The sequence below is a fragment of the Triplophysa rosa genome, linkage group LG8 (genome assembly GCF_024868665.1).
Source record: "Triplophysa rosa linkage group LG8, Trosa_1v2, whole genome shotgun sequence".
NCBI classification, from domain to species: Eukaryota; Metazoa; Chordata; class Actinopteri; order Cypriniformes; family Nemacheilidae; genus Triplophysa; species Triplophysa rosa.
In genome coordinates, this window is record NC_079897.1 from 81,723 (window position 1) to 100,351 (window position 18,629).

Genomic DNA, 18,629 nt, shown 5'->3' on the forward strand with positions numbered 1-18,629 from the left:
TGTCCTTGTGGGGACATTTTTGTCCCCATGAGGAAACAAGCTTATAAATCATACAGAATTAACTTTTGTGAAAATGTAAAAGAGCAGACAGTTGTGTGTGATTGTTAGGGTTAGGGGTAGGGAATATGAGATACAGTTTGTGAAAGTGAAAGTGACCTATTAGTCAGATATGGTGACCCATACCCGAAATGTTACCTCTGCATTTAACCCATCCAGAGAGTAGTGAACACACGCACAGCAAGTGGTGAACACGCGTACACTCGGAGCAGTGGGCAGCTATCACTGCAGTGCCCGGGGAGCAAGTAGGGGTCAGGTGCCTTGCTCAAGGGCTCCTCAGTCGTTACCCGCCAGCCCTGGGAATGGAGTATAAAAACCACTGCGTCTATGGAATGTCCCCATAAAACATGGAAACCCAACATGTGTGTACTCATGAGTGTCTGTTGCATGTGTGTGCGCATTCATGTTTTTATATGTTAGTGGGGACCTAAACCTGAGTGCACACCAACACATGGGGACTCGTGTCACTGTGGGGACCAAAATTGAGGTCCTCATGGGCACAAAAGCTTATAAATTGTACAGAACAATATTTTTTACAAATCTAAAAATGCAAAAAGTTTTCTATGATCTTTAGGTTTAGGGGTTGGGTTAGGGGTAGGGGATAGAATATACAGTTTGTCAAACATACCTATGTGTGTGTGTGTGTGTGTGTGTGTGTGTGCGTGTGTGCGTGCGTGCGTGCGTGCGTGCGTGCGTGCGTGCGTGCGTGCGTGCGTGCGTGTGTTTGTGCGTGTGTTGTTCACACATTCACAGATAGCAGCACATTTGAAGAACATTCCACTAAAGTGTGTAAGATAATACAAGTTTTAGTGACTTCCACTTTAACGATTGCATAGTAGTTATAGTGTTTTGTGTTCTGTGTTTTATGCTGTACTTTAACAAACTCATTTTTTTCATTTCCAGTGTCTTGTATTCAAGACCATTAAACAGAATTTAACATCAGATGAAACTGAATCCATCAGCTCTCCACAAATAGATCATATGTTAAAGATCATCTGCTGTTGAGACATGAAAATCCCTCTCATGTTCTTCTGCAGAAGTGAAGTGAGGGAACACATCAGACCTGCAGGATAACACACAGATGACATCACGATCCACAAACGTGTGAGATGAATTACTTTCAGAAGATTTCTTACGTGCAACATGAGATCTATTGCTTTAAATCTGAAAAGAATCTCATGGATTGAAACATGTTTGTGACGTTGTGTCCAGCAGTGTAAGAGAACGCCGGCACTGTGTTTTAAAGATGTTTGACATCTATTGTGTTCGTGAAAAGGGTTTAACTAGCGAGAGCTTTGGCAAACACTGTGGGATTTTTGGGTAGATGCTCGTGTAACATCAGTGTACCTCAGATGTCACATTTGGGGGTGTTTTTCAAGGCAGGGGCAGGATGAGAGCAGAAGGGGGCTGTGTAACCACAGCAGATATACTGAACGTACCACCATCACGACTGACATCCTGTCTCACCGTATGCAACTCCGTCTCATTCAACACAGAGGATAAAAACTGTTCTGCACCTCCACATTCTCCTCCGCAGGTAAATATCAGCTTCTTTCCAAAACTGCAGTTGTTTAATCTTCTTCACACATCGCTCAATGAAACGGATCAGAATGGTGTTTCAGGGCCTTTTGAACAAGCGGTCGTTCTGCGAGCACATGAGAGTTCTTGATCACTTCCTCGTGCTTAAATTCCCGAAACAGAGTTAGATATCAATAAAACCCAAGAACACTCACCGGCAGGATCAGCAGTCCCGTGTGTGTGTGTGTGTGTGTGTGTGTGTGTGTGTGTGAGCAGCTGCTGCTCCGTTGGATGTTGGGTCTGTTCACGGGCGGCGTGCTGAACTTTAGTGTGTGATTGTTTGAGGCAGCCATTATAGCGAGTGTGTGCGTGTGTACTGGTTTTTATATCGTCAGGGCTGATTTACCTACATGATGTAAATTTATTATAAATCAAATTAAATGATGTTTATTTAAAAATGTATAAATGCAGAGGTTTGTGTGATGGTTTGGTTTAGAGATAGTGTTAGTTTAGTGGTTTAGGGATAGGGTGAGGGTTACAACATACAATATATACAGTATAAAAATTATTATGACTTTGAAAAGACCCCACGATGTCTAGAAACCGAACGTGTGTGTGTGTGTGTGTGTGTGTGTGTGTTTGTTCATGTTTGTATATCCCGGTGGGGACCTAAACCTGAATGCACACCAACACATGGGGACTCGTGTCACTGTGAGGACCAAAATTGAGGTCCCCATGGGCAAAAAAGCTTATAAATTGTACAGAACAATATATTTTTTAAATCTAACAATGCAAAAAGTGTTCTATGATCTTTAGGTTTAGGGGTTGGGTTAGGGATAGGGGATAGAATATACAGTTTGTACAGTATAAAAACATTACGCCTGTCCCCATTACGCCTATGGACTGTCCCCACGGAGATAGTAAACCAGACATGTGTGCGTGCGTGTGTGTGAGGTTATATTCAGTGTCCAGACACACAGATATGTGTGCTCATGACAGACCAATTAGTAGGAATTAGTGATCGGAGGACAGCTGACACAACTCACCATGCATTTTATTTCTAAAATTAAACTTCTCTATATAAACCAGCCACAATATTGGAACTTAAAGAAACAAGTGTTTTTTCAGCTAAGCTCTAGTGTCTTTACAGTTGTCGGATGAAGTTTGTAGAGTTTCTTTCTTTTGGAGTAATTAATTCTGCTTTTATTATTTCTATTGAAAACACTAAAAGCATCTGATTTGTTGTGGAATTCTGTTTTTTTGTGTGGGATAAATTTTGTGGCAATTTATTTCCATTTATTTATTTGTGCGATCACAAGATACAGTCTAATAATGACTTAACACTATATCAGAAATAAAACTGCAGGTCTTATTCGTTGTTTCAAATAATAAGCAATAATAATAATAATAATAATAATAATGTAGTGTGTGTGTGCGTGCGTGCGTGCGTGCGTGTCGCTAGTGTTGTTGTGCACTATGACCGATAGACGGCGCACTTCACTTAAAATGCAGTAAAAGCAAATGATTAAAAAAGCACACATGAAGCAGTGAAACAACATCAAGTTATGACCGTCAGAGCGATTCATAAATAATCAACTTTATTGATATTTACCTTATTTTTTACTTAATTTAACTCAATTTATTAAAAAAGTATTTTATAGTGTTTAATGAATGCGATTTAAAATAGGCTACAATTCATATCGTAAGTGTTTATTCCGAAAGATAAACATCGGTGTTAAAAAAGAAAAAATGTTTATTAAAATGATATAGATACATAGAAATGTTTGCATAAATTGTGTCCGTTATTAATTTCTCAATTCTTTTACTATGTTTTAACTCGACAAAACATCAAATATTTAAGCCATTATTAGATTATTAGTTAATAATTCAGCTGCACCTACATCATATAATTATTTATGCCGTTATTTGATTTTAGAACATGTATATAATTGTTCTACGCAATTTTGCATTTATTTGATATGTTGAGCATAAACTGTTTTGTGTTTTGAAGCAATCTTCACATGACAACAGTTTTATTTGAGAATAAAGAAACTTTGCTTTTCAAGCACAGGTGTTTTTTCGGGTGGTTAAAGTGAGTTGTTAAAATTTTGTATTATCTTTATGACACACGTCAGTAGATTAATGTGAAACACACAACACAAGAATTAAACTGCTCGTTTCATTGATCTGCTTCTCAAGAACAACTCGTCTGAAACATTGCAAACGTGTCTTTGTGTTCGTGAATTGTGTGTGTTTAGGGAATAGAGCCGAGTGCAGTAATGTAAGTGTGTCATGAAACACAAATAAACACAGATTGAGTTTAGTGTGACTTTACTGATGACGGTGGGGGAGAGAGAGAGAGAGAGAGAGAGAGAGAGAGAGAGAGAGAGAGAGAGAGAGAGAGAGGGGGGGGGGGAGGCGGGTCGAGAAGAGTCGAGTCGTGAAGCTCCGCCGACCGAACAAGAACAAGAACTTGTCGATGTGAAGATCCAGAGCAGATCCGCGGACTCCACCTGACACACTTCATCATGTTTTAACCGTGACATTGTGTGAATTTCCTCTGAAGTTTGTTTGTCGTCGTTTGTGGATTTACGGTGAAACTGCGACCTTTGGCATCGTGTTTGTGGGGTGAGAGATTCACTTGATTCCATGTCATTAAACTCCTGCATTGATGATGTTACAGGTCAAAAACGAAAACAATTGTATTATGGATCCTAAATGACTATGTGAAACTCTTCATCTGATATACGGTCATGGAAAATTCATCGGATCACATGAAATATTCTATTCTTGCGATTTGTAGTTAGTTTTTTAAAGTTTTTTTTAGACTAAATCTGGAGTGCAAGAAACAGAAACTCGGTTTGCCTGCCATTAACAGATCTAAATAAAAGTGAAAATGTTGTTTGTTTATATATATATATATATATATATATATATATATATGAGTGATTGAATTTTTGCTTTTGTTTAAAGAGTAAATCTTTCATAAACGTTAAATCTCAGTCACCCTCATCCGAGTGTCCTTCAAAAACTTCACATCCATTCATCCAAACATTTACAGTGTTCTGGTTAAATTGCATTTTTCTTCGAAATGTCAAAGTAGCGACCAAACTTATTTTGCTTTGAATTCACTCTGTAAATTTCACAACTGAGACATTCTTTTCATGTCGGCCTAATAAAGTGGACAGGACGAAAACGGAATGAAAAAGAAAATATAGTCTACCTTTATTAAAATAATAGCTGTAAGTGCATGGAGATGTGCGCACGATGAAAGGAGTAAATCCATGTGTTTTTAAGGATGAAAAGAAAGTGAATTAACAGTGAAAATGTGTTGCGTGTGGACGAACAGATTGTGTTTCGGTTGGGCTCGGCTCACGAGTGCTGTGTGTTTTTTTCCACGCAGGGCTGTGCTGGAGTTCGGTTCAGACATGGGCAGTAAAGCGCTACCGGCCCCGATCCCGCTTCACCCGTCCCTGCAGCTCAACTACTCGTTCCTGCAGGCGGTCAACACTTTCCCCGCGGCCGTGGATCATCTGCAGGGACTCTACGGGCTCGGTTCGATTCAAAGCATGCACATGAACCACTGGACTCTGGCTTATCCTCACGTACAAGGCCTAGTGGACCCTCGCTTTCCGTTTCCCGCGGCTCTTCCTTTCGCAGCGCACCTTTTTCACCCAAAACACGGATCCGTGACGCGCTTCGTCCCCTCGCTTCACAAGGACAGACCCAGATTTGACTTCGCCAACCTCGCGGTCGCGGCCACGCAGGAGGATCCGCCGAAGCCCGGCGAGCTCTCCAAACTGACCGCCGAGCTGAACAAACTCTCCCCGGACAGAAAGCCCACGCGCGGGAGACTTCCGTCCAAAACCAAAAAGGAATTTATTTGTAAGTTTTGCGGCAGACACTTCACCAAGTCCTACAACCTGCTGATCCACGAGCGCACGCACACGGACGAGCGGCCGTACACCTGCGACATCTGCCAGAAGGCCTTCAGGAGACAAGACCACCTGAGAGACCACAGGTGAGAGACTGCTCTTTACCCCCGACAGACATTCACGCGGGGTGGCGGTGCGAGAGAGAGGGTTTGATGAGACTTTTTGCCCGGATCTTTATTTATTTATTATAATGAAAGAGGTCTAACATCATTACTGTGGCGTGTTTTCCAGATACATTCACTCCAAGGAGAAACCTTTCAAATGTCAAGAGTGCGGAAAAGGATTTTGTCAGTCGCGAACGTTGGCTGTTCATAAAACGCTGCACATGCAGGTTTGTAGCCCACACTATTGTTTTTTCAACACCACACGCAAACATTTCTGGTCTTTCTCGCTGCATGCGATCTTCGTGTCGTTTCGGGGCTGCGGGTGTTTCAATTCCAATCGCTTTCAATTCCCTCATCTGAGCCTCAAATGTGTACTATTAAAATAATACATTTGATGTCAAAATAAAGGTAGCCTAATAATCATTTGCTTGCTTCAAATCTGAACAGGAATCTCCTCACAAATGCCCCACATGTGGAAGAACCTTTAATCAAAGAAGTAACCTGAAAACTCACCTTCTCACCCATACAGACCTCAAGCCTTTCTCCTGCGGCCGCTGCGGCAAGGTGTTTCGGCGCAACTGTGACCTGCGACGCCACAGTTTGACACACACACCGCAACATGACTTCTGATAAACGAACACACACACCAAACGCTCTTATTCACGAAGACATGTGTTATGGACAAGAAATAAGGAGGACACAAGTGCACCCAAACGGACTGTATGAACTCATGTAAATAAATAGTCTTGATTGTTTTTTAATGTTTTATCTGAGATGAATGTTGTTGCAAACATCTGTGTTTGGGAAATGAATTGTATAAATAAAGCAGACAGGGCTGCTTTCCTAAATGAGAATTGGATTGATAAAATATGTTGCACCCGACGCCAATACAATGCGAGTACTTGGTCAACATCTGTAATAAAATTCTTTCACTACACATTTTCCTTTGTTTCTTTTTTCTTTTATTATGTTTTATTTTATTTTAAATGACAGCATTATTCTGCTGAAAATGTGTCACAAATTCTACTACCACAATATTAGATGAGTATTTCATTTCGTTGTTATTATTATTAGCAGCAGTTTATTATGGTTAGGCTGTGTTAAGGCAAAATTTAAACTAAATCTTACTCTATAATTTAGGCGATATAATAGGATGCTGCGATTAGTATAGAAAAAATACACATCATTTAACTGAAGGTTTTTTTATTAAATATTTTCATAAACAAATGCCTGGTTGAATTTAATACTGACCAAAATTCAGTTCAGTAAATTCACACGTTCACACACACATATATGTATTTGTGTAAAAAAATCAAATAGAAGTTCGTAATTTGTGATGATTTCATCCTCTCAGGAATTGTACATTACAAACAGTTTTTACTGAAATATTCGTTAAAAAATAATAACATAAAGAGCGTGCAGTTGAATTAGTTACTACAATAATAATAATATACATACTAACTATTATACAAATAATAATATCATAATTGCTTTGAACATTTTAAATATGTTTTTGTCTAAATTGACCGGAGCTGTGTACATTAAAAGTCACACACATAACCGAATTATTCTGTCAAAATAAGTCTAATCCTCCGCGTGTATTTAAAAGAGGACTAATCTTGTTTTACGAAGGACACAACTCAATTACGTATAAATGCTATAAATAATCAGGAAAACGTTTTTGTTTGGAACAGAATCAAAACTGACATGATTCCCATCAAAAGCCTTGATTATTCCTTAAAAGTCAAATCTCAACGGATGGAAGCAAAAATAGAAGATATATTATTGGACTAGAGCAAGTGCACTTTGTAAAACCTCAAACACATGAACACACGCACACAGATTAAATATGCGCTGCATGCGCAACCTAATGCGCTCCTGACAGTCGGGAAAAATACACGCAAACATCGTTTTATGTAGATAATCCACCGTGGGAAAAGACCTTTGTGGGGTTCATAATAGATTAATTTTACACATAGCCTACTTCTGCGATCTCCGACCTGCTTGAGCTTTGATAAATACATTATCAGCAATGATTGTGCTATCATTATTGTTTTTGTGTTTATTAGGAATTGTTATTGTTTAATGACTATTCCATGGGTGTTTAAAAATAATTACTTATGTATTAGTTGTTAGCGTTTTGTAATGATAAGGCATTTAATTACCAGTCAGTGTTTTAAACAGTATTATAGATTATAGCTGTATCGTCGTTAATAATTATTTGCTCAGCATAATAAATATCTCGTCACGATTATTAGTGTTTTAATAATGAAACACCTGCGCTTGTGAACGCACGCGCTGTCAAATAAACTGTTTAATAAACTGCGCTGCTGACGATAGTTTCGCTCAGAGGTCATTTCAAGTCATTTTACAGCAGCTTCCAACAGTACTGACAGATAACACGGCGTTTTCACGCTTTCTGAAACTCGCATTCACACGCACACGTCTGTTTTTTGGACTGCTCGGCATCGGTGATGACTTGTCCGCGCAGGCGGAAGTGCTGCTGTGTATGCGGAAGTAACGGCGACTGTTTGCGTTTGTGTGTATGGAGCATCGCGACTCGTCTTATGAAGCTGTAATTGACGCGGTGTTTGTGTGTCATTGTGTAGTATTTAGCGAAACTTTACGCTTTGAGTTTGTGCATCAGCAGCTTCATATTCTCTTGTTATTTAAGAGCCTTGGCACAGTTTCTCTACAGTCAGAACTCATCACAACATCAGCCTGAATGATGTGCGTTCGTGACTGTCACTGAACACACCGTGTACGCAGGTGTGAAGACACGTCAGGATGTTGGAGTCGTATGTTACTCCTCTTTTAATGAGTTATGTGAACCGCTACATAAAGAACCTGAAACCGTCGGACCTGCAGCTGTCATTATGGGGCGGCGACGTGGTGCTGAGCAAACTGGACCTGAGACTGGACGTCCTGGAGCAGGTGAGATGCACACAGTATTTCGCTCAATAGTTTTCAATTGACCAAATCAGTTTGTCCGAGATCAGTACATGCTCGCTTGTTTCTGCGGATTTTTGATTTTTGACTGATCGGTTTGTTTTCGTGGTTCATCATTGCCGTTACCGACTGTGAGTGACAGCTGGAGAAAAAAACAATGTCATTGTATATTGACAATTGATTAGACAAGATAGACACCATAGGAATTAAGAGCATGTACATTTCTGAACATCATCATTTGTTTAAATGTAGTTCTCTTGTCCTCTTACTATCACATAGCTCGATCTATTCTTTATTTTTGGTGCACCAAAGGCTACTTTGTTGACCCTGGAACAACATATTTTTAGGGAAAGCGTATAACCACACCACACCCTAACAATAATGTATGCCTAAATTAAGAGGGAAATTATATAATGATGAATAACAACGGTGTTAAAGCACCTAACCCCGAGGCCTATTGCACGAAGCGAGATGAACAAACTCCTGGTTGCAGAGTAAGTTTCGGGTTGACAAACCCAAGCTGGTTTAGATCAGGTTCATCCGTTGCACAACACTTAGTATAAACGTTCTCTGTCAACAGAGTTCGCGAGGCGCGTGCACCTGAAAGTGTGACACATGCGGGAAACAGAAAGCATCATCAGTTTGATTGACTTCTTGCAATATCAGCGCAATTCACTTTTCTGTTGAAGACGAAGAGATCACTATCAAAATAATCACACGAATTAAAATCACATTTACCAGGCAGAAATAAACACTGCTGCAGTGAAAGTTTGAGAAGAAAATGACTGACTATATCGATGCAAGTGAATCAACAGAATTTATGTATTTTATATAGGTTTACAAAAAGGTCAAATAAAAACAGGTATGCGTCATTGCTTTAAAAAGCTTTATATAATGAAGCTTGTATTTAAACGTACAGTATATAGTTATACTAATTTAAACGCTTCGTTTATTATTCATTTATTAATATTGATCATCTCATGTAATAATTAAGAGACATAAATTAGACATAATTATAATCAATAAAATATACATATAAGAAACAATTAGCATCAAAAGATTTCCCTCTAACATCTGATCACTTTAAACTTTTCTTTCTTTCTTCACTGCGTCAGATATAAGTCACTTTTCTCAGAACTGATTGGTCCAGTTTTGGTTTTGGATCTCGAACCCAGAATAAAACTTGCTCTGGAGCAGGTTAGCCGTGTAGCATAAGTTACCATGGCGACAAAACCCGCTCAAAACCAGTCCTACAGTATAAAAACCATTACGTCTATTCAATGTCCCCATAACAGACGGAAACACAACAAATTCAGGTCGGGAAAGTCCACACTCGACTAGGCCACCAAATTGAGGAACCACAAAACAAATACACATTATATGCTTAAATTGTATGTGTGAGGGGAAACAACTGCATCGTGCTGTCAATCATCACTCCTGCACTGACTGAATCAACATCAGCTTTATGACTGTAAGTCCTTCCCTGTAAATGCTGATGAGCTTATTTTGTGTAGAAGCCCATACAGTAGTAAAACACAACAATATTTACACATGATTTGCTGGTTTATTGTAAAGATATCTGAAAAGGTGTACATTATTACAGCTAACACCTACATGAAGACTGTGCAGCTGGTTTTGTGACTGTAAGTCATTAAGTCATTTAAATGTTTATATTAATGTGTATGTAACTTTGGAGACGGTCCCTAAATTCAGAAAAATCGAACGTCCAACGTCAAGGCAACTTTATTTCAGTCTTTTACTATAACAAATAAGACTACGTACAGAATATCCTTCATGTTATGTTTTAAATGTATACGTGAGGGGGAAACACGTCGTGTTGTCACTCTCCAGCACTGAAAGAAAGAATCCTGGTCTGCAAACATCAGAGCAACAGATACTGTAAAGCGCGATGGCTTTCTGTCTACAACTCACAGGCAGCTTTCCTGTGGCTCAATGGTTATAGCATGGTCATGGGTCATGGGTCATGGGTCATGGGTTGGATCCCAGGGGATTGCACATAGTCAGAAACTAATGTATAATACAATGCAATGTAAGTGGCTTCGGACAAAAGCGTCTGCCAAATGCATAAATGTAAATGTAAATAAATGTACAACTCGCACTACACAGACCCGAATGAGCACACAAACAATGCGGATCAAGTTTTATAATCAACACGTCAGTAAAATAAGCTTCTTGAAGAGGTTTTACGTGATGAAAAATACTCACGGCACGCATGCAGTAGCGGCCAACAGGCCAAAATCAAAAGTTATCACTTCAGTACATAAAGGCAATGAAACGGCTGGCTGCCAGCAGGCCGGGAATCGTCCCGGTTCTCCCGACTGTACAGTTGATATGGATAAAGAGATTTATCTGAAGATTCACTCTGTTTGTCAGCTGTTAAACTCGGATGCATGTAACAGAATCTTTGCTTTGCTTTCATTTTCCGACAACATTGAGCTTTTGAGCAGTTCAGATATCTGGAATGAATCACTCTGTCATGTTGTGAGAATGTTTGGCTTTAGACACACATGCATGTCGCATGCACACACAGATCTTATTAAAAGCAGCTTTTGTCGTCCTGAGCGGGAGTTCAACTTTCTTTAGTAATCTTCTATTAAAGCTAGTTTGTCAGAAACGTTCTTCTGGGAAGTTTTTGATGTGTTTTTTGTCTCATGGTTGCAGCTGTACATGTCTTATTTCTGTAGAATGTGTTTGCTTTGAGAGTTAGAGGAGAAACATGTGGAGGTTTGCAGTAAACAGACATTTGTTCTTCTTTTCAAGCAGCTCTTGGCTTTGCTTTAACTGACAGACTGTGTGTTTGCAGGAACTGAAGCTGCCCTTCACGTTTCTGAGCGGACACATTCACGAGCTGCGCATCCACGTGCCCTGGACCAAACTGAGCTCGGAGGCTGTAGTCATCACCATCAACACCATGGAGTGTATCCTGAAACTCCGAGACGCAGCCACGGTCAGTCACAAACGCTGACCATCAAACGTTTAACTGATGATGTCCATGCACAAAAGATTTGAACCGTCACGCTCATTTACTCATTTGTTAATGCCAAGCAACATATTTGGTGCAGGATATGTGCAGTGTGAAAGCGCTTTAGAAAGGCAAACGTGATCGTGTCAGGTGTGAGTGTATTATTGAGCAGTTCATGTGCACAGAAAACCTCAGAAAGAGCTTTTAGAAGTTTTCGGCTCATATAATACAGCTCAGCCTACAGTAATGCTTCTGGTGCTTTGATTTCATTGGACATTTGTTACAAAGTAACACTTTCCTGTGGCTCAGTGGTTAGAGCATGGTCATGGGTCATCATGGGTCATGGGTCATGGGTTGGATCCCAGGGATTGCATGTAGTCAGAAACAAATGTATAGTATAATGCAATGTAAGTCGCCTTGGATAGAAGCGTCTGCCAAATGCGTCAATGTAAATGTAAAGTGCCAGTGTAGTGCATGCGACAGATGGAGTTCTGATTGTAAATAAGTCAGAATGAGGTGTTTAGAAAAGCATTCCATCATGTTTAGATGGTTCTGCAGGTCCAGCTGGCCGCTTGCAAACACATTTTGAAGGGAAGTCAATTAGAGGCGCTTATGCTTCTGCAGAATAGATTTATAACACATGGCGCTTTCACTGCGGTAATGTCACCCAGCGCTGCAGCTACCGCACGTTTGCGTGTTTCATGCCGTGTGTTGTGCCGGTCATGACGGGTTCTGTTCTTTCAAAGAACACACGTTTCATGCAGATGAGTTTCATCCACATTTGAAAAATTACAAATGACGTTCAAACACAGTATGTGCTGTAGTGTTCACACCATGTGCAGAAACACACGGCAGTACGGGAGTGTCTGTCTGTCTGTCTGTGTCATACACGCACCTCTTTAATGGCACGTGACAGAATGCTGATTTCTCTTAGTCTTTAGTTTGTGGTGCTGAATGTTTTGAGCGGGTTTGTGCGTGTCGTATGACCATGTGTGGTCATGTTGTGAGTTTGTGTTTTTCTTGTGAAAGTGGTTGACAGTGAGGAAGCGTTACACACTGCACGGAAACACAGGCGTATATGAGTGTGTGTTTGTGTTTACTTCTCTCACGGCTGTGATGATGATGATGATGATGATGATGATCAGCAGCGCACTGCTGAGAGTTGTCATGATTATAATAAAGAAAGTGAGTAAAACAAAGTATGTGTGCCTCGTGTGAATGGGTTGAACTCACAGCGTGACATGTGAGGTCAAAGGTCACAATGACTCATGAAGTCTAATAAGAGTGGTTCTGGGTGTGTGTGAAACAGATGTAATAAAGTGAATTCTCTCTAGTAAATCAGTGGCTGTTATCAGTGATGGCTCTATAAAACTGTGTGTGTGCTGTGGGTTAAGCTGATCTATGGACAGAATGTTTGTTCTTGACCTCGACGCTCTGTTCATTTCATTCTTTCAGCTGTGTCTTCACTCTTTAATCACAAACACTCGGCAGACCGCTGCCATAAATGAGAAACAAACCTTTAGTGCTGTTTATTCCCCAGTGCATCTGTGCAGCACCGCATGCCTTCAGCAACACACATACGCACACACACACACACACGCGTGCGCTGAACTTTGGGTTTATTTATTCAACTCAGAAGGTGCTGTGAAATGTGTAGTCTTCTACTCTCAGAGGGCAGATGTTATTTGTGAGGTCGTGAATGTAATTCTTTCTGTGTGTTCTGTCTTTAGGAGGATAATGAAAGTTGTACGTCCAGCTCGACCAATCGAAGTGAGAGCTCCAAGAGTGTGCCTAAACCCAGACGAGTGCAGCAAGCCCCCAGTGACCCTGACCTGCCCCCAGGTGAGTGATGTTCTGAAGGCCGCGGGGTCCGCAGACCCTCCCTGACTAACAGCTCTTATCTGGAAGTCTTCTTAAAGACCCCCATCAGAGCTCAGGGCATCGATTGTTTTTTTTATTGGAGAACACACACACACGCGCGCACACACATTCGTTCAGTAGTTAAATGTGTTGTCACGTAAATAAAAATATCTGCATTACACAAATGACGTTTGCTCTTTTTTTTACATGAGGAAATGAGACATGAGATTTGTCACAGAAATGATATTGGTTAATATATCTGTGTATTTCTCTTCACACACACACACACACGCGCGCCGCTGGAGTTTGAGAGCAGATTTTGGCTGGCGTAACACATAAGGCCGTTGGTTTTTCCAGTTATTTTATGGCTGAAGTTTTGGTCCCAGCGGGCCGTGGCACAGGTGCAGCTGAAGCAATAGTTTATAGAGAGTGAGATGAAGGGCTGGAGGAGGGAAAGTGTAAGCGCTCCGCTGGCTAAATGAAATCCAGAGAGCACTAACAGGGGCTGACTTTGACTGTGAACGCAGGTGCGACACACACACACACACACACACACGAGTGGCATAGGCAAACACACGCTCATATATGCTAAAGACAAGAAGTGATTTGAAATGGCTGATGATACAGCAGTGGTGTTAATAAACGCTGTAATGCGCTCTTCACCTGCATGTGCACTTGTAAGAGTTTGTGTAGTTAGGATCCCAGAGCTCATTAATAACACACAACTCCACTCGCACAGGAAGACAAACATTTGAGTTGGACAACAAGGCAAAAGCTTTAAAGTTTTATAAGTTGACGTGGGACTGCGACTGCTGCTGCGGTTATGACGATTTATTACTGTATGTTTTAATATTTTATTGCCAAAAGTCTCTGGTTTGTCATATTTTCAGCACTTAGATGCTTTGTTAAATAATGACCTGAACATGTTTGCTGTTCACCTGAAGCTTCTGGTCCTGAGCATCTCTTTTAACACACACAGGGTGATGTGATGTTCTCTGTGCATGACCCTGAGGCTGTGTGGCGATAGCAAACGTCTGTGGTCATTAAAGCACATGTTTTTAACCACTGAAGGATTGCGTTCTGATGCATTTCAGAAAAGAGTGCTGAATGAAATTGATCTTGTGTAGCTTTAACACACTCATCTGACTCTCTCGCTCTGTCTTTGTAGGGTACGTCCAGAGTCTTATTCGTCGAGTGGTGAATAATGTCAATATTGTGGTGAATAACCTGATTTTGAAGTATGTGGAAGATGACATCGTGCTGTCAGTCAACATCACCTCTGCCGAGAGCTACACAGTGGACGATCTGTGGGACAGAGCGTTCATGGACATCATCTGTGAGTTCATATCTTCACTTTTGTGTTTCTTGTGTTTGTGGAAGCAACGAGAGAGAGAGAGATCACATCACATCATGAAGGAAAGCAGAACTAATACAATCTGTAACAGATGACATGAAGCAAGCAAGAGACAGAAGAATAATCATCATGTAAACATCAGAGATGGGAAGATCTAAAGAGATTGATGGTGACATCAGAGTAAATGTGCTCTCTTTGTTTATTACCAGTCTCTTATGTGTATATGTTACCTCCAGGCCCACAGATCCAGTCATGTGAAGTTCTGTTTTTATTTACAAACTCAAGTCAGTGTACACAATCAGGTTCACTAGAAATCTGTGCGGGGTTATGGTGTGGCCGTGCTGTCAGGTTCTAGGGCTCGACTCACGTTCGAGGCTGAGGGGTGGTGTATTTTGTACCAGGTTTACTCAACTCAACTTTTATTTATATAAAACTTTTACAATTTTCATTCTTACAAAGCAGCTGTACATGAAAACATGCTAACTATAAGCAATCATTAAATATCATACACGCACTGACACGCACACCAAGCACACACACACAGAGAGAAGAGAAGAGAAAAGAAGAGAAACACAGGTAATACATAGTCTCTCTCAGACTATCAGTTCCTATATGGGGTAGTTATAATTCACGCAAAATGTCACATTTAAAATAATATTAACAAGTACAAAATCCTAAAGCTGATGTCAGCAGCCCCCCAGCGAGCAAAACGAATGCAGCCAGTGTGCAAACAGTGGAGAAAAAACCTCTGGAGAACCCAGACCCAGCCAGAGGAACCAGTTCTCCTCTGACACCACTGCTGCATCTCTACAAGCTCCACAGCGCTTACACAACTGGGCAAAACAAAAAGAAAAGAGGTAGATGATAGACTTAATATTATCTTAATATTCTTATTGCGCCGCCTCCCTCTTTCAGCTCCACCATCTGGACTGGTTACAGACCTCAGAACAGTGAGAGAAGAGAAGACAACTGAGAGCAGAATAATGTTCTACAAGTGCATCAGTTGTTAAAGGAAGGGTTCCTGGTTCCGTTGATCTGAAGAATGCAGCCTAATAATCCCTCAGAGGATTTGTGTTATAGAAGTGTTGTGGACGCAAGCTTGAAGAGATGCGTCTTTTAAACTGACAAGAGTGTGTCTGCCTCCCGCACACTATTCAGAAGACTGTTCCAGAGTTAGGGCACTAGGTAGGGTTACTCTGGTGTTGTTCTGCACTGGGGTTTGTAAACCTTCACAACATGTTTACAAAAGTAACTGATGACATTTGATCCGTTGGGATGGAAATCAAAGCCATGACCCGTTGTGATATTCTGATGCTCTCTCTCTCTCCCTTGTTCTCACTCACTGTAGCTCCTGAACTGGTCCTGAGGAAGGTGATCAATTTTTCAGACTGCACAGTCTGCTTGGATAGACGGAATGCCAGTGGAAAGATCGAGTTTTATCAGGACCCTCTGCTCTACAAATGTTCCTTCAGAACTCGTCTTCACTTCACCTACGACAACATTAACGCCAAAATCCCTGCCGTCATTAAAGTAAGAGAGAGAGAGAGAGAGCATGTTTATGTGAGGACCTGCAGAGCGGCGTGTTAAGTGTGTGGTGTGTGGTGTGTTTGTGTCGAGGTTCACACAATGGTGGAGAGTCTGAAGTTGTCTTTGACAGACCAGCAGTTGCCCATGTTCATTCGGCTGATGGAGTTGGGTGTGGCGCTGTATTACGGCGAGATGGGAGTTGACGGAGACGGCGACGGAGAAGAGAACAGCTCGCTCAGAGAGAGCGTCCCCGGTGAGCCACGTCTCTCATTAACATATGTCAGAAGAGCTGATCTTCAGTGCATGTTCCGTCATCTGAAATTATCTTTTTAACCTGGTGATGTTCGTTCATAAGTGTTGAAATCTGTTGTGTGGAAATGTCAAAGACTCACTGAAGAAAGACAGATGAGCAAATCCTGAGTGAGACATTTCATTAAAACATGTCGTAATACAGTCGCTCGCTCAGACACGAGACAGAACGAGATGACACATTCCAGTACGCTGACATGGTCTGGTCTCCCGCAGGTCTGACGGTGGAAGGCTCAGATCTGTCTCTTGCGGCGGGTCAGTACTTTCAGAGCGAGGATGAAGATCAGGGCTGGGTGTCGTGGGCCTGGTCGTTCGTCCCGGCCATCGTGAGCCCTGAAGAGGAGGAGACTGAAGGAGCGTCTGGCGTGTATGCGGAAGAGGGCGGAACAGCGCGACCCCTTCAGCACTCCTACAAGGACCCCGTGGTGTCTGTGGGCTTCTACTGCACCAAAGCCTCAGTCACCTTCAAGGTAAAAAGCTCTTTCCAGAAAGCCATGCTCAGCCCGGTTCATTCATCCACAGCCTAACAGTCTGACCCGTCCTGTGTGTAGCTAACAGAGAGCTGTTCTGAGAGCAGTTACTACAGTCCACAGAAGGTCAAGTCACGCGAGGTGTTGTGCGTGGAGCAGGAGGGCATCACAGTAGAGGTGAGAGAACCAATCAGCCGTCAGATCACCTGATGATGTCATCATCACGCTCCTGCTCACGCTCGCTCTCTCTCTCTGTTTCAGGCTCTGATGATGGGCGAGCCCTTCTTTGACTGTCAGGTGGGAGTTGTCGGTTGTCGTGCTGTGTGTCTGAAGGGCATTATGGGAGTTCGAGATTTTGAAGAGAATATGAACAGAAAAGAGGAGGTAATTCACCCAACATCACACACCTCGGGTCTCAGCGTGTGAATGATGTCATCATCCAGCGTTTGTTTGCCGCTGCAGGACGCAGTGTTCTTCCGCTGTGGGGAGACTCTGAGCGTGAAGGGCTTGACCTACCTGACCAACTCGCTCTTCGACTACCGCAGTCCTGAGAACAATGGCGTTAAAGCAGAATTTATCTTAAATGGAAACATTCATAAGGTTAGCAGTGCAGACACCTGCTCACACACACAGACGAAGCCTCAGTCTCTGATTCAGATAACACATTTCATTCAAAGTGCTTGACATAGAAATGACTCATAAAGAAAGAAAGAATACATCATGGATGTAAGAGATCTTTAAAAAGTAAAGGATTTAAAATCACACATACTTGAGAGTTCTAAAAACAATAAGAAGGAAATGAAACTGATTTATAATGTATATATAAACAAGAATAAAACGACTGATGTGAAGCAGCACAGTGTGTGTGTGGGAAGGGTAAACCCTACCGTATGGGGACAAAATGTCCCCACAAAGATGGCAATATCCAAAATCCTTGGACATTTTTTTGTCCCCGTTAGGAAACAAGCTTATAAATCATACAGAATGAACTTTTGTGAAAATGTAAAAGAGCAGACAGTTGTGTGTGATTGTTAGGGTTAGGGGTAGGGAATATGATATACAGTTTGTACAGTATAAAAACCATTGCGTCTATGGAATGTCCCCATAAAACATGGAAACCCAACATGTGTGCGTGAGTGTGCGTGTGTGTGGGTAGACAGTTGTGTGTGATTGTTAGGGTTAGGGGTAGGGAATATGATATACAGTTTGTACAGTATAAAAACCATTGCGTCTATGGAATGTCCCCATAAAACATGGAAACCCAACATGTGTGCGTGAGTGTGCGTGTGTGTGGGTAGACAGTTGTGTGTGATTGTTAGGGTTAGGGGTAGGGAATATGATATACAGTTTGTACAGTATAAAAACCATTGCGTCTATGGAATGTCCCCATAAAACATGGAAACCCAACATGTGTGCGTGTGTGTGCGTGTGTGTGGGTAGACAGTTGTGTGTGATTGTTAGGGTTAGGGGTAGGGAATATGATATACAGTTTGTACAGTATAAAAACCATTGCGTCTATGGAATGTCCCCATAAAACATGGAAACCCAACATGTGTGTGTGTG

The 18,629-nt window shown here is 41.5% G+C and overlaps 2 protein-coding genes across 4 annotated transcripts in view; both read left to right on the forward strand.

Moving 5' to 3' along the window:
• Positions 1–1,513: 1,513 nt before the first annotated feature.
• osr2 (odd-skipped related transciption factor 2) lies at positions 1,514–6,538 on the forward strand. Of its 3 annotated transcripts, none has more exons than XM_057340187.1 (4): positions 1,514–1,594; positions 4,979–5,596; positions 5,742–5,841; positions 6,062–6,538. In XM_057340187.1, the coding sequence occupies exons 2-4, from the start codon at positions 5,004–5,006 to the stop codon at positions 6,242–6,244; spliced, it is 876 nt and encodes a 291-aa protein (XP_057196170.1). In that variant the 5' UTR covers positions 1,514–1,594; positions 4,979–5,003; the 3' UTR covers positions 6,245–6,538. The 3 variants fall into 3 exon arrangements, with proteins under 3 accessions (XP_057196170.1, XP_057196169.1, XP_057196171.1); XM_057340186.1 differs by lacking the exon at positions 1,514–1,594 and adding an exon at positions 4,075–4,203; XM_057340188.1 differs by lacking the exon at positions 1,514–1,594 and adding an exon at positions 4,075–4,203 and having other exon boundaries at positions 6,144–6,538.
• Positions 6,539–8,110: 1,572 nt separating this feature from the next.
• LOC130557688 (intermembrane lipid transfer protein VPS13B-like) overlaps positions 8,111–18,629 on the forward strand; it is a 79,052-nt gene continuing 68,533 nt past the window's right edge. The window contains exons 1-10 of the mRNA XM_057339677.1: positions 8,111–8,548; positions 11,388–11,531; positions 13,277–13,388; positions 14,575–14,742; positions 16,109–16,290; positions 16,378–16,540; positions 16,813–17,066; positions 17,148–17,243; positions 17,328–17,450; positions 17,529–17,744. Coding sequence (XP_057195660.1) covers positions 8,402–8,548; positions 11,388–11,531; positions 13,277–13,388; positions 14,575–14,742; positions 16,109–16,290; positions 16,378–16,540; positions 16,813–17,066; positions 17,148–17,243; positions 17,328–17,450; positions 17,529–17,744 — 1,605 coding nt within the window. The 5' untranslated portion in view covers positions 8,111–8,401. The remainder of the gene's footprint in view (positions 8,549–11,387; positions 11,532–13,276; positions 13,389–14,574; positions 14,743–16,108; positions 16,291–16,377; positions 16,541–16,812; positions 17,067–17,147; positions 17,244–17,327; positions 17,451–17,528; positions 17,745–18,629) is intronic.